Source organism: Lemur catta, chromosome 1, assembly GCF_020740605.2.
Source record: "Lemur catta isolate mLemCat1 chromosome 1, mLemCat1.pri, whole genome shotgun sequence".
Lineage (NCBI taxonomy): Eukaryota > Metazoa > Chordata > Mammalia > Primates > Lemuridae > Lemur > Lemur catta.
In genome coordinates this window covers 224,234,138-224,250,033 of record NC_059128.1, presented here as the reverse complement: position 1 = coordinate 224,250,033, position 15,896 = coordinate 224,234,138, and the positions used below count along the sequence as shown (strand labels likewise).

Sequence of the window (15,896 nt, the reverse complement as noted above, 5' to 3'; positions counted from 1 at the left end):
CAGGGAAATGCAAATCAAAACCACAATGAGATACCACTTAACTCCGGTGAGAATGGCCTTTATCAAAAAATCCCAAAACAACACATGTTGGCGTGGATGCGGAGAGACAGGAACACTCATACACTGCTGGTGGGAATGCAAACTAGTGCAACCCCTGTGGAAAGCAATATGGAGATACCTTAAACAGATTCAAGTAGACCTACCATTTGATCCAGCAATCCCATTATTGGGCATATACCCAGAAGAACAAAAGTCATTCTTTAACAAAGACACCTGTACCCGAATGTTTATAGCAGCACAATTCACAATGGCAAAGATGTGGAAACAACCCAAGTGCCCATCAATCCACGAATGGATTAGTAAATTGTGGTATATGTATACCATGGAGTACTACTCAGCTATAAGAAATAACGATGATACGACATCTCTTTGGTTCTCCTGGAGAGAGCTGGAACCCATTATACTAAGTGAAGTATCCAAAGAATGGAAAAACAAGCATCACATGTACTCACCAGAAAACTGGTTTCCCTGATCATCACCTAAATGTACATCGGGGAATGATACCAATTGGATATCAGACTGGGATGGGGGATGGGGGGAGGGGATGGGTGTATGCCTACATGACGAGTGCGTTGCACACCCTCTGGGGCATGGTCATGCTTGAAGGTGCAGACCCGGGGAGGTGGGGGGGGAGGGGATGGAGGTATGACTACATGATGAGTGCCAGGCGCACTGTCTGGAGAATGAGAACGGACGCGCTTGGGACTCTGACTCGGGGGGATGGATGGGACATGGACAATGTATATGACCTAAACTTATGTACTCCCATGATGAGCTGAAAAAAAAATAAAATAAAATAAATGGATAATATAAAAAATAATAATAATAATAAAAAAAATAAAATCACAAGAATGGAATTTCTCAAACCATCAATGTACTGTGTGTTCATTAGTCACATCCTTCTCAAACACTTGATTGATTTTTTGAGTTCTCTGTGCTGCATTGTTTCCACGATGGAACTCATATTTGAAAATAACGTGAATTTTTGACTTCTCTATGGTTTCACAAAAATTGCTCTAAAAATTTTGAAAAATAATCACAAGTCAAAACATGCATTGGAAAGAATGAGAATGTACCTTCAGAATAAAAGAGCAAAGCAAGAAGTGTCTTCCATCTGTTTACATCTTCTACAATTTCTTTTCTCAGTGTTTCGTGGTTCTCCTTATATATGTCTCTTACCTCCTTCGTTAAATATATTCCTAAATATTTAATTTTCTCTGATACTATTGTAAATGGTGTTTCATCTTTGATTTGATTTTCAGCTTGACTATTACTGGTATATATGAATGCCACTGATTTGTGTGCATTATATTTGTATCCTGAGACTTTCCTGAATTCATTTATCAATTCCAGGAGTCTGTTGGTTGAATCCTTGGATTTTCTAGATATAATATCATATCACCAGCAAACAGTGAGAGTTTGACGTCTTCTGCCCCCATTTGGACATCCTTAATTCCCCTCTCTTGTCTGATTGCTCTGACAAGGACTTCTAGCACTAGGTTTGATAGAAGTGGAGATAGGGGGCAACCTTGTCTGGTTCCAATTCTAAGAAAGAATGCTTTCAATTTTTCCTTGTTCAGTATGATATTGGCTGTGCATTTATCCTATATGGCTTTAATTATTTTAAGGTATGTCCCATCTATGCCTATTTTGTTACTGAGTAAAGAAATTGTAGAAGATGTAAACAGATGGAAAACCCTACCATGCTCATGGATTGGCAAAATCAATATTGTTAAAATGCCTATACTACGTAAAGTGATCTAAAGAATTAATACAATCCCTATCAAAGTACCATCATCATTCTTTACAGATTTAGAAAACATAATTCTATATTTCTTATGGAACCAGAGAAGACCTCGTATAGCCAAAGCAATCTTAAGGAAACAGAACAATTAGGAGGCATCAATATACCAGACTTCAAGCTTTACTACAAGGCTGTAGTTACCAAAACAGCATGGTACTGGCACAAGAAAGGAGATACAGACCTTTGGAACAGGACTGAGAACTCCGATACAAAACCATCTTCATATTGTCATCTAATCTTTGACAAAGCAGAGAAAAATATATATTGGGGAAAAGAATCTCTGTTCAATAAATGGTGCTGGGAAAACTGGATCCTCACCTCTCACAAAAATCAACTCAAGATGGATAACAGACTTAAACCTAAGGCATGAAACCTTAGAATTCTAGAAGAAAGTGTTCGAAAAACTCTTATAGATATTGGCCTAGGCAAAGAATTTATGTAGAAGATCCCCAAAGCAATCACAGCAGCAATAAAAATAAATAACTGGGACCTGATCAAATTAAAAAGCTTCTGCACAGCCAAGGAAACTATCATTAGAGCAAATAGACAACCTACAGAATGGGAGAAAATATTTGCATACTAAATATCCAATAAAGGGCTGGTAACAAGAATCTATATAGAACTTAAGAAAATTAACAAGAAAAAAATCAAGCAACCCCATTAATAAATGGCCAAAGGACATGAACAGAAACTTTTCAAAAGAAGACAGAATAATGGCCAGCAAACATATAAAAAAGTGCTCAACATCTCTAATCATGTGCAAATCAAAACCACGATGAGTTATCAACTAATTCCGGTGAGAATGGCCTTTATCAAAAAGTCCCAAAACAACAAATTCTGGCATGGATGTGGAGAGATTGGAACACTCTTACACTGCTGGTGGGACGGCAAATTAGTACAACCCCTGTGGAAAGTAATTTGGAGATATTTCGGAAACCTAAAAATAGAAATACCATTTGATACAGCAATCCCACTACTAGGCATCTACCCCCTCCCCCCAAAAAGACATTCTATAATAAAGACATCTATACTCGAATGGTTGTGGCAGCACAATTCACTATTGCAAGTATGTGGAAACAACCCAAGTGAACATGAATACATGAGTGCATTAATAAAATGTGGTATATGTATACCATGGAATACTACTCAACTACAAAAAACAATGGTGAACTAGCACCTCTTGTATTATCCTGGATAGAGCTGGAGCCCATCCTTTTTTTTTTTTTTTTTGAGACAGAGTCCCACTTTGTTGCCCAGGCTAGAGTGAGTGCCATGTTGTCAGCCTAGCTCACAGCAACCTCAAACTCCTAGGCTTAAGCGATCCTACTGCCTCAGCCTCCCAAGTAGCTGGGACTACAGGCATGCGCCACCATGCCCGGCTAATTTTTTCTATATATATTTTTAGTTGTCTAGATAGATAATTTTTATTCCTATTTTTAGTAGAGACAGGGTCTCGCTCAGGCTTGTCTCGAACTCCTGACCTCGAGCGATCCACCTGCCTCGGCCTCCTAGAGGGCTAGGATTACAGGTGTGAGCCACCGCGCCCGGCCTGGAGCCTATCCTTTGAAGTCAGATATCTATCACAACTCTGGAAAAACAAGCACCACATGTACTCACCATCAAATTGGTACTAACTGATCAACACTAAGGAGCTCACACGATAGTAATATTCACTGGGTGCCAGTCAGGTGGGAGGGGGGCGAGCGGGTGGGTAAACTTACAACTAAGGGATGCGGAGCATACTGTATGGGAGAAGGGAATGCTTGTAGCCCTGGGTTGGGTGAGGCAAAGGCATTATATATAACCAAAATGTTTGTAACCCCATAATATTCTGAAATAAAAAAAGTATCAAAGTGAAATGTCAGAGATGTCAATTATCAAATTTATTACTTAAGGAAATCAGGTATTCCATACTTAATAACCTTATAGTTGTGTGGAGCCCCACCATTCTTCAAACTGAAACACAAAACAAAACAAAAACCCCCAAAAATATTGAAATAATGTTGAAAAACTTAAAATAGCTCTAAGAGATAAGGAAGAAGGGAGAAAGTCTCAGTTTGAGAACAGTTTGAGTAGCAAACAGTGTACAGACTGCATACTGTCATATAGATATATACCCAAGTACCAAACACCAGTGCATGCTTCTTCCTCCTCAGGGGTGTGTGTGTGTGTGTGTGTGTGTGTGTGTGTGTGTTTGAGCTTTTCTTTCATATGCATGTGATATGTAAACATAAAAATGACTAGACTCTGTAGCTTCTCAGGACTGGAGGGACTGTGAAGGCCATCTATACCTGTAGTTCAGTTTCCCACTCAAGACTTGAATCCTCTGGACAAAATTCCTACAAACTGATTGTTGGGTTTAGGATTAAATACCTCTCAAACTAGCTAGTAGAAACTGCTGGTATAATGAAAACAAAGTAGAATTTAGAGTCAGGAAGCCTGGGTTGAATTTTCAGCTCTATCACATACTACTTGTGTAATCTTGTGCCAATCTCTTAATTTCTTTGTACCTCCATTTTCTCTGTAAAATGGAAAAATAGTAATATCTTCTCTAGCTACTGAAAACTTAATATCATATATGTAAAATGTTTTTATAAATATCTTTCCCTTAAATTCAGAATAACTCTTTCACTGTGGCTTTCCCTCATTAATTCTTTTTGTTTGTTTGTTTGTTTGTTAATTTTATTTATTTTTATTTTTTTTGAGCTGAAATAAAAATAAATAAATAAAATAATTCTTTATTGTAGTTGGAAAACAATGTCTTCCTTGACCATTCTAAATTAGCCCACCTTCTCCTCCAACAACAAATCATTTTTATGCCATACCCTATTTTTTCATAGTTCACATTACTTTCTGAATTCTTATTTGCTTGTTCACGGTTTGTAAACATCCCTTGAATATAAACGCCATGAGAATGAGTACCTTGTCAGCCTTGTTCTCCATATTTCCTTTGTTCTTAAAACAGTTTCTGTAACATATTGGAAGAAAGAAAGAAAGAAGGAAGGGAAAGGAAGGGAGGGAGGGAGGGAGGAAGAAGGGGGAAGAGAGTGGGTTAAATTTTTGGAACTTGGAAATCTTAGCATATTCTCATATTCTGCTTTCTTGAGGTATATACTCCTAGGCACATAGTAGGCCATCTATAAGTGCATTTTAAATCACGTTAAATTGAAAATAAACTTTTTAGTATAAGCAGTTTTGTTCTTATAGGGAGATGAACATGCATCATATCCCAAAGAAGCGGAACTACTATTTCCTCAGTACATATCATTATAGGCATGAAATCAGATCTAAAATACTATGGTTATGGAAGAATAGAATAAATGTTTATGAGATTAAGTGACAGACTCATTCTCTTCACATAGTCCACTACTTACTTACAACCCCATGATTATTGAGATATATCTAACTCTATACAGTGCAACTTCTCATTTTTTCCTTGTTCTCTGTAGTGCTCTTAACATTAAATTTGAGAAATACAACATATATTTATTCTTTTAAAGTGCTCTTTGTTACTTCTTCTTTTGGCTCCTAGTTTGACCTTATCAAATCATTGAAATCACATTTGTTCAGGAGATAAAGGAAATGAAATTTTGGTGATTTTATAAAATATATAATGTGAAAACTTTTCAATTTTTTGTTTTTACTTGTAGAATTTCAAGAACCCTATGCTGTTGTAGTACTTCTGGAGAAAGATCTCATTGTCGTTGACCTGACACAAAGCAAGTAAGTTATCCATGTACAGATCAACAAAATTTAAAAACTCTATTTGATATAATTAAAATGCAGAAGCAAACTTTAGATAATTGGCATTGGTATTGTTTAGATAATAAATATTCTTTATTTGAATATTGTTTTGCTAGAATTATAGAAATGCAGCTTGTTCAATGATGAAAACTAAACCTGGAGAGTTTGGGTAACACTGAGAAAATGTAAGATGTCTTAAAGGCAGCACCTGATGTTTGGACAGAAGCATTTGTAGACTCAGGACATATAAAATGGATTTCATTTCTGCTGTGTTCTTAAGCAAAAGGAATTGTTATGAAACCATGTACAATATAATAACTGGCCATCTGCTAGTCTATTGACTAAAGGAAAATGACACATGATAAAAGTATTATTGAACTACTACAGATAATACAGAAGACCAGGATTTCGGTGGCAGAGAAGATGAGGACCTTCTTTTATTTTTTTTACTTTTTCATTATGTTGGAGGCAATTGAAACAAATAGGGAATACTGCTGTTACAGCGGTGCTCTTCACTCCTTTACACTGACAGTAAAAGTAGACTTGAAATTGATGGACACTGTCTTCTTGCTACACACTTTCATTATGAATGATGATAGCATGAAACTAATTTTCCCTCATTATAAATTCTAGACCCACTAATCTTCTCTTAGCCCCCTCTGTTTGCATCAGAATTTTGCTCATTCTCTCTCCTCTATCTGGATTAATCTTCCCTCCCTTTTTCTCTTTATTAACATCTTATCTGTAAGAATTTCAAACCAGATATCACTTCTTCATTAAAAAAAATCTTTCATTACCTATATAATTTGGTCAAATATCTTGATATGGACTCTGATAGCCTCCACATTCCTCCTTTCCTAGCTTTTGACACAGATGCATTTGTGTCAATTTCCATTTCTTGTTACTTAAAGATTGCTTCCCTATTAAGCTGGAGTCACTATGAAGGAGGGACTGTGTCCCCACATGGAGTAGGCTCTGAATAAATTTTTGTTGAATAAATTACAATCTGAATTCTACTTTCCATGTAGTTTGTAAATGTAAGGACCAGAGTTCTTCTTAATGATAATTTGCAGCATATAATCTCTCAGTATTTTCAAGGGGAGGTAGCATGTGGTCCATAAAATCATCCTAACTTTGAATTCTGACTAGCTGCCCTATTTATAAACGTTAAACTTGATTAAATTTTGTATACATATAAAGATTTATGATTCTTCCTCTAAGAAGTTCTAATATAGGTCTTATTTAAAATGTACTCCTCTGATCTCTTTGGTACTCAGCTTTTCTTTCTGCATCATATTTGTTGTTTCTTCGTACCTTCTTTAATTGTCTGACATCTACTATACTTTTAATAACTACTTTCTTCAGCATATACATTTATTTTTTCATTATGTTTTTATTATAAAATTTATTCAACATAAACATTAACATTTTATGCATTTATTTGTGTGCTTTTCATTACCTTATGTAACTGTGTGAATTAACATTTGTTAGCAAGTTTTTATCTTAACATTTATATTCTTTAGCACCATGTATTAAGATCTATGTGACAGTACCATTTCATTGGCTATTTTATGAAATTTAATATGTCAGAAACTGAACATATTCTCTTTCCCTCCAAATAGTATTCTCTCAGCTATGTTGAATGTTAAACAAGTTGTAACTTTGGAATCCTTTTCAAGTTTTTTTCTCTTTTTCTTTTTTTCCCATTTAATCCTCAACATGAAAGCAAGTATTAGGGCTTACAAGTATTTCCTCTTCTTAGTTTCTTGGATTTATATCTTCATTTCTATTTTAAGAACAACTAGTTTACATTTTACATCTAAAGTCCTATTGTAAATTTTTGTTCTTGTTTCTCCCTTCAATATCTTTTTTGCCTACTGTTTGCCAATATACTAAAATAATTTTTCCCAAACGTTTTCACTATATTGTTCACCTTGTCAGGAGCCTATCATTGTTACCCTTGCTATTATCAAATCACAGGTTGTAGATCTGGTCTTCAAGGTGATCCATTCATCTTACTTTTAACTCTTTAATCTCAGAAATGTTAATAATTTCTACTCTGACACAGGGAATCTCTGATCCTTCTGGTTTAACTTACTTGTCATTTACTAAACTTGGCTTGCTCCTTTGCACCTGATTTTACACATGCAATTATTTTTATATGGGATACCATCTGCAAGATTTCAGTTTGGTAGAAAGAGAATCTCAGCCAACACCCCCCCTCCATTCTCTAGAGATTGGACTAAATTCCTAACTCCTAATGTGAGAACATTATTTTTAACACCCACTACTCACCCTCCCAAAACCCATTGTATTAGAAGTAATGTGATCACACAGACCAGAACAGATGTAGCATGGAATAATATTTATTTCCTCCTAGTGGAGTGCCCAGTATGTATGAAGTCCTAAATAGCTACAAGATTTTTAATTTGATACTATATTCATGTTTTTTAAGGTTATAGTAGGCTTGAGGAAATGAAATTTGTTGCATCCATAAATCTTCATTCCAATTATGTCTTCTAGTTTACACAGGAAATGATCTTCAAAATATACACAATCACACACACACATACTATACACAACATACTTTTTTCCAATGACACCTGCAAAAAAATTAAAAATTGCCTATATATTGCCTCCCTGTCTTAGCCTGTTTTATGTTGCTATAAGGGAATACCTGAGACTGGGTAATTTATAAAGGAAAAAGGTGTATTTGGCTTATGATTCTGCTAGAATTATGATGGCTAGAAAGTCCAAGGTTGAGCATCTGTATCTGGTAAGGGTCTCAGGCTGCTTCCACTCATGGCAGGAGGTGAAGGGAAGCCAGCATGTGCAGATATCACATGGAGAGACAGAAAGAAAGAAAGATAAGGGGGAAGTGCCAAGCCAGCTCTCAGAGTAACCAAGAGTGAGAACTCACCCCTGAGGGAGGGCATTAATCTATTCATGAGGGATCCATTCCCATAATCCAAACACTTCCCTTTAGGCTCCACCTCCAGCACTGAGGTCAAATTTCAGTGTGAGGTTTAGAGGGGCAAACATCCAAACCACAGCACTTCCTTTGAAAAACATGTCAAAATTGACTAATATTTATAAGTATATAAATATTTAAAGATGTACATAAAGTATTTAGTTGATATAATTTTTAACAAATTGACTAGTAAGTCAACTTGTTGCATAATTTCAATTTAATATAATTTATCGTATCCATATTAGCAAAGCAGTATCACTGTGGAATGTTGGAATTATGGGAAGAAAATGAATTTAAGTAAAATTCTGCAAGTACTAATATTATGTTTTATAAATAACTGTTTTATTTTTATTTTTTTAATTTCAGAATATTATGTGGGTACAAACGTTTTGGTTACATAAATTGCTTTTGTACTGTTTGAGTCAAAGTTATAAGTGTGCCAAGTATTCTTGTTCATATGATCTTTGTTCTATGGTGCTTAAAAACAATTAAGTGAAATTTATAATTAATATTTAGAAACATTTTAGGGTTTACATTATCAAAATATTTCATTTTTTTTATCTTTGCAAAATTACATTAATACATTATCTTTATCTATTAGTTTTCCGATCTTTGAAAATCCATATCCTATGGACATTCATGAATCACCAGTTACATGCACAGCATACTTTGCTGACTGCCCTGCGGATTTGATTCTAGTACTCTATTCTATAGGAGTCAAGCATAAAAAACAAGGATATAGTAATAAGGTAAAAGCAGAAATTATAAATAACTTTTCTTGTATTTGTATCACATGATCATACTTTTTCCTGTTACTTTATTTTTTGACTTTCTGTATAAGAGGAGTTGAACTAAATTTTTTTGAAGTCATAGGCTAACATCTGTTAAAGATATAACTTCTAAAATTCAAATTTCCTAATTGCTACATAGCTTTAAGTCTACAGAAATATAAATTTCTTATACACTAACTATATCCTAAGATATACTTATCTATCATGTAAATTTATGTACTAAATGTATATGTAAACAAACACATTTGAATCATAAAATGTAACCTTTAATTATTTTAGTTGGAGGATTATATGTTAAGAAAATTAAGAGTCATGGAGGATTATATGTTAAGAAAATCAAGTCATTTCTTCTTAGCATTTATTAATTAATGGTTTAAGGGACATAATTATTAAAAGTCATTTTTTAAACAGCATTCTAGAATTCCTTTCTGATATGTTTACTACAAGACTCATATATCTGCAATTGTAACAGACCATCTATTATTTCTGTTATTTGCCCAGGGCCATTGAGATGGACAACTCTAAGAGGCACTACTTGCATAGAGTCTGTGTTAAATGGCACCACCATAGTTTGACGGTACACAGACTGTGTGACACATGTAGCAATACTGTATTTGTAGAGTTAAAAATACTTCTGGCTGGGCACAGTGGCTCACACCTGTAATCCTAACACTTTGGAGGGCCAAGACACGAGGCTCACTTGAGGCTAGGAGTTCACGGCCACCCTGGGCAACGTAGCAAGACCCCATTTGTACACAGATTTTTAAAAAATTAGCCAACTGTGATGGTGCATGCCTGTAGTCCTAGCTACTTGGGAGGCTGAGGTGGGAGGATTGCTTGAGCTCAAGTGTTCAAGGTAATAATGAGCTATGATTGCAACACTACACCCTAGCTTGGGTGACAGAGTGAGACCCTATCTCAAAAAAAAAAAAATACTTTTATTTGTCTATATGAATGGTAAACTCTATTTTTAAAGGAGATGGAATGATACATTTAGAGGTGTTTGTTCAATGAAAGAATTAAAAATAGCTACAGACTTCATCCTTGATTATTTTACAGCTATTTAATTTTAAGTGAACCTTTTATCATTATTTTAAAATATTTCATTCTAAATTTCAAAGTCATTCAAACTAAAAAAATAAAATGTATATATTCTCCCTGGATAATCTATTTAGGAGTGGCCAATCAGTGGAGGAGCTTGGAACATTGGGGCACAAACATATCCTGAAATTATTATCACCGGGTAAGTGGAATGTATTTTGTGAGTTACCAGTTCATCAACAAAATGATGTTTACTGAGTCATGATGCTTTTCCATAATTCTGCTCTATGTAGGCTAACAGTTTAGATAAAAATAAAATTATAAAACAAATTCTATCCAAAGATGGTAATCTTGGTGGAAGACAGAGTCAAACCACTGGAAAGAGAATAATAACAAAAAATATAAATATAAATTATATTACCAAGAGAAAGTCAAAAGGGGGGAATCATGAGAGTTTAGTCAGAGAAGTCTTCATGTGGAAATAATAGAATATTAACTTTAGAATGGCCCTTACCAACATCTATTGATTCCTACTAAATCCAGGAATCACTGCTCTATATCACCATCAGGTAGATATTTATTTAAAGTACAGCACCAGAAATATCACTGCTTTGTATAGCAACTCACTTCATGTCCTAATATTAGGAATGAAAAGAGAGACATAGCTAAAGATAAATATGAGATTTAAAATATAATAAGGGATCTGCTATAGGAAGATAGAATAGAGGTACTTTTCCTTGTTCTTCTCACTAAGTACAAGTAAAAAACCCTGGATATTATATGTAAGACAAACATAAAATGACTGGGAAGTGTGGAGAGCATCAGACTGGCTAGGGCCCCAAAGACCCCAAAAACAACATTGTGATCAGTTCCTTAGGTTTTCTTTCTTCCTCATATATCCCAGAATCGGAGCTGAATAAGCTAGTAACATAGAACTATGAATGAGAACAGACAAAAAAATCTCAACAAAAGCTAGTTCTCTTTAGCCAAGGGATGGGGAAAGGGGAAGCATATCAAGATAGAAAACCTTTACCCATTTATTGGCTCACAGTTCTCTAGGTCAGTCATCTGGTACTACATGACTAAGATCTGTGCTAGGCTACCATGAGACTGAAATCAAGAGATTATCCAGACTAAATTATCATCTGCAAGTCAATATAACCTAACCTTATCATGGGAGTGATATCTTTCCTATCATATTCATGGTCTTGGAGATTACACAGAACATTACACTAGGATATAGGAATCTTGGGAGACATCTTAGAATTCTGCCAATCACAGTAAATGTTAAAGCAAGAAGCATTACTAAAGGTAAAAGGTACTATTTCAAAATAATAAAATGGTGAATCCACTAGGATTTTAAGGACAGAGCCTCAAAATATACAATGTAAAATTTGATAGAAAAGAATATAAATCTTCTATAAATAATAGAAATTATTATAAACCTTTCTCTACTACTGATTTAAAAATCAGAGAAAAAATCCGTAATAATAAAGATGTGAACATGATTAATAAATCTGACTTCACTGATAGGATTAGAACATTATACTCTACAACTCAAGAATGTACATTCTTTTTAGGTGCACATAGGATACACACCAAAACTGACCCTAGGCTGGGCCATAATACAAGTGTTAATAAATGTCAAAGGATAGTAATTATATATAAAATGTTTTCTGACCACAGTAGAATTGAAGTAGAAACCAATCACAAAAATATATAAAGAAAATTCACAATTTTTAGAAATCAAACAATTTAGGGGATAATGAAGAAATTACAATAGAAACCTTTTAAATATCTCAAACTGAAAGATAGTGAAAATACAATGTATCATTACATTTAGATGCATCTAAACCTATGTTTAGAGGTAAACTTATGCTCTTAATTGTGTATGTTGATAAGAAAAACTAAAATTCAGTTATCTAATTAGCTATCTTATGACATTAAAAAGAATGTTAAAGTAATCACAAAAATGTAAAAAAAGAAAGAAAGATAGAAACAGAAAAGAATGCCAAGAACAGAAATTGATGAAATAGAAAGTTTTCCCAGTAATGCAATTGTGCTAAAAAAAAAGAAAGAAAAAGAAAATAAAGCAAATGTACCATAGCAAAGATCAACAAAACTGAAGTGGGTTTATGAAGAAAAATAATAAACTTGGTGAAGATTTTGGAAGATTAATCAAGAAAAATAGAAAAAAATTTAATATCATGAATAAAAAGAGAATATCACTAAAATTTTATCAATAATTCAAAGGTATTTATGGCCAACATGCTATTAATTATAAGAAATTAATGGGAAAAAAAAGAGCCTACAAAACTGGCACTAGAAGAAATGGAAAATGTGAATAATTATATATCTATTAAAGGAAGTGAATCACAATTTAAAACCTTCTACAAAGACAACTCTGGACACAAATATCCTTATGGGGAATGCAACTAAATATTTAAAAAAGACTACCATCAATTTTTCACAAAATCTTTCTGAGAATAGAAAGAGGAAACATTTCCCAACTCTTTATGAGGTCACCATATTTTTGATACCAAAACCTGACAAGCACATCACAAGAAAGGAAATTTGTAAGTAATCTCCTTCATGAATATGCGTGTAAAACCCTACATAAAATGTGAAGCAATAGAATTTAGTGATATTTAAAAAAGGGTACTGCCTCAGAACAAAGTAGATTTTATCTCAGGAATGCAATACTGGTTTAATACTCAAAAAACAATCAATATAATTAACCGCACTAAGTAAATAAATTTGAAAAATCTCATGATCATATAATTAAATGAGAATTTGATACATTTAACATCTATTTATGATAAAAATCTCCTAGCAAGCTAGAAATAGAAAAGTAGTTCTGTAGTCTGAAAAAGGGCTTCTATTTTTTTTAAAAAAAAAACAACCCAACAGCAAATATTGCAATTATTCATGAAATATTTAAAATATTTGAAGTTTGGTCCCATACATAGAGAAACAGACAAGGATTCCTTCTCTTATCCCTCATATTCAACATTAAACTTGTAGACCTCTCCAGTTCAGTAGGGCAAAAAAGGAAAATATAAAGATTAGAAAGGAAGATATAAAACTATTGTTACTGATGAACATGATTATGTGTGTGGAAAGAATTATAAATCTTGATTTATAAGTGAGATTTATCCTAGGAATGCAAGAATATTTCAACATAAAATCAAAGTAATACACATATTAGTAGGATAAAAGAAAAACACCTAATTATCTCAATTTATGGAAAAAAAGCATTTGAAAAATTGAACACCTGTTAATGATTTAAAACAACTACCACAACAACACTCAGAAAACTAGGAGAAGAATGGAACTTGCTTAACCTGGTAAAGGGTATTTTTCAAAACTCAAAGCTAACATTATACTCGATGGAAAAAGACTGAAAACTTTCCCCTTGAGATTAAGATCCATACAAGGATGCCTGCTTTTCCTACTCCTGTTTCATATTGTACTGGAAATTCTAGCCCGAGAAGTGAGGCTAGAAGAAAAAAATAAAAGGCATCCGCAATAGAAACGAAGAAGTAAAACTATCCCTGTTTGCAGATGACATAATTTTTTACATAGAAGGTCAAAAAGAATCTGCTGAGAAACAATTTGAAACTAATAAATGAAGTCTGCAAAGTTATAGGATACAATATTGACACAAAATCAGTTGTGTTTCTATATACTAACAATTAAAAATCTGCAAAGAAACAATAGAATCAAAAAGAATAAAATACGTGGGAATAAATTTAACCAAAGAAATGAAAGACTTGTACACTAGAAACTACAAAACATTGCTGAAAGAAATTAAATAAGGCATAAATAAATGAAATGACATCCTGTGTTCATGAAATGGAAGACTTAAATTGTTAAGATGGCAATATCCCCAAAGCAGTCTACATATTCACTGCAATTCCTATCAAAATCCCAGTGGCCTTTTTTTTTTTTTTTGCAGAAATGAAAAAGCTTATCCTAATATTCATACAGAATTATAAGGAATCCCAAATAGTCAAAATAATTTTGAAAAATACCAAATTGGAGGACTCATAATTCCCAATTGCAAAACTTCCTATATAGCTATAGTAATCAAAACAGTATGGTAAGTCCTCAGTTAACGTCCATAGGTTCTTGGAAACTGCAACCTTAAGTGAAATGATGTACAGTAGGTCCTCAGATAACATTATTTCGTTATAAAGTTTGTGAGAAAAAATTTGTTTCCTTATACATTGTTTCACTTAAAGTCAGTTTCTAAAACCTATCAACAATATTAAGTAAGTATAGTATAGTACTGTATAGTACTGACATAAGGTTAGAGATATAATTCAATGGAACAGAATTGCAAGTCCTGAAATAAAACTATACATCTATGGCTAATTGATTTTTGACAAGGGAACCAAGACCACATGAATCATCTTTTCAACAAATGATACTGGAAGAACTGGATATTCACATGCCAAAGAACAAATGTGGACCCCTACATCACACCATATACAAAAGTTAACTTATATTGAATCAAAGAATGAAATTTACAGCTAAGACTATAAAACTCAAAGAAGAAAACAAAGGGATAAGCTTTCATGACCTTGATTTTTGCAATAGTTTCTTAGATATTATACCAAAAGCATAAGCAACAAAAGAAAAAAATAGATAAACTGGTTTTTGTCAGGTGAAAAGATAAACCCGAATGAGTGAAAATATTTCAAATCATATATCTGGTAAAGGTTTGCTATCCAAAATATGAAAAATTAAAAACCTCTTAGAGGTCAACAACAAAAAGGCAAATATCCCAATTAAAAAAAAATAGACAAAGGACTTTTGTAGATGTTTTTCCAAAATAGATGTTCAAATAGCTAACAAGCACATGAAAAGATGCTCAACATCATTAGTCATTAGGGAAATGCATTTCAAACCAAAATAATATATACCACTTCATACTGACTAGGGCAGCTACAATTTTAGAAATGGAAAATAAGAAGTATGGAGAGAATGTGAAGAAATTGGAAACCTCCTACATTGCTGGTGTGAATGTAAAATGGTGCAGCTTCTGTGGAAAGCAGTTTGGCAGTTCCTTAAAAAATTAAACAGAATTACCATAGGACCCAGCAATTTCACTCTTAAGTATATACCCCAAATAATTGAAAGTAGGTGTTTAAACAAAAAGTTGTACATGAATGTTCATAGCAGCACTATTCTCAATAGCCAAAAGGTGGAAACAGTCCAAGTGCCCATCCACTGATGAATAGACAAATTCTATACCCATACAATAAATATTATTCTGCCATAAAAAGTAATGAATTTCTTATATATGCTACAAAGTGGATGAACTTTGAAAACATTATGCTAGGTAAAAGAACCAGTAAAAGGCCATATAATTCCACTTATATGAAATATTCAGAATAGGCAAATCCTTAGAGACAATAAGTAGATTAGTATTTACCAGAGACTGGAAGAGGAGAGTGAAGGGAGTGATGCTTCATGGCTA

General features: G+C 33.5%; 1 protein-coding gene across 1 annotated transcript in view; it reads left to right on the top strand.

The window, feature by feature from the left end:
• The window catches only part of STXBP5L (syntaxin binding protein 5L), a 313,084-nt gene that overhangs the window by 179,978 nt on the left and 117,210 nt on the right, over positions 1 to 15,896 (top strand). Inside the window, exons 12-14 of the mRNA XM_045556950.1 lie at positions 5,515 to 5,587; positions 9,181 to 9,328; positions 10,546 to 10,613. Coding sequence (XP_045412906.1) covers positions 5,515 to 5,587; positions 9,181 to 9,328; positions 10,546 to 10,613 — 289 coding nt within the window. The remainder of the gene's footprint in view (positions 1 to 5,514; positions 5,588 to 9,180; positions 9,329 to 10,545; positions 10,614 to 15,896) is intronic.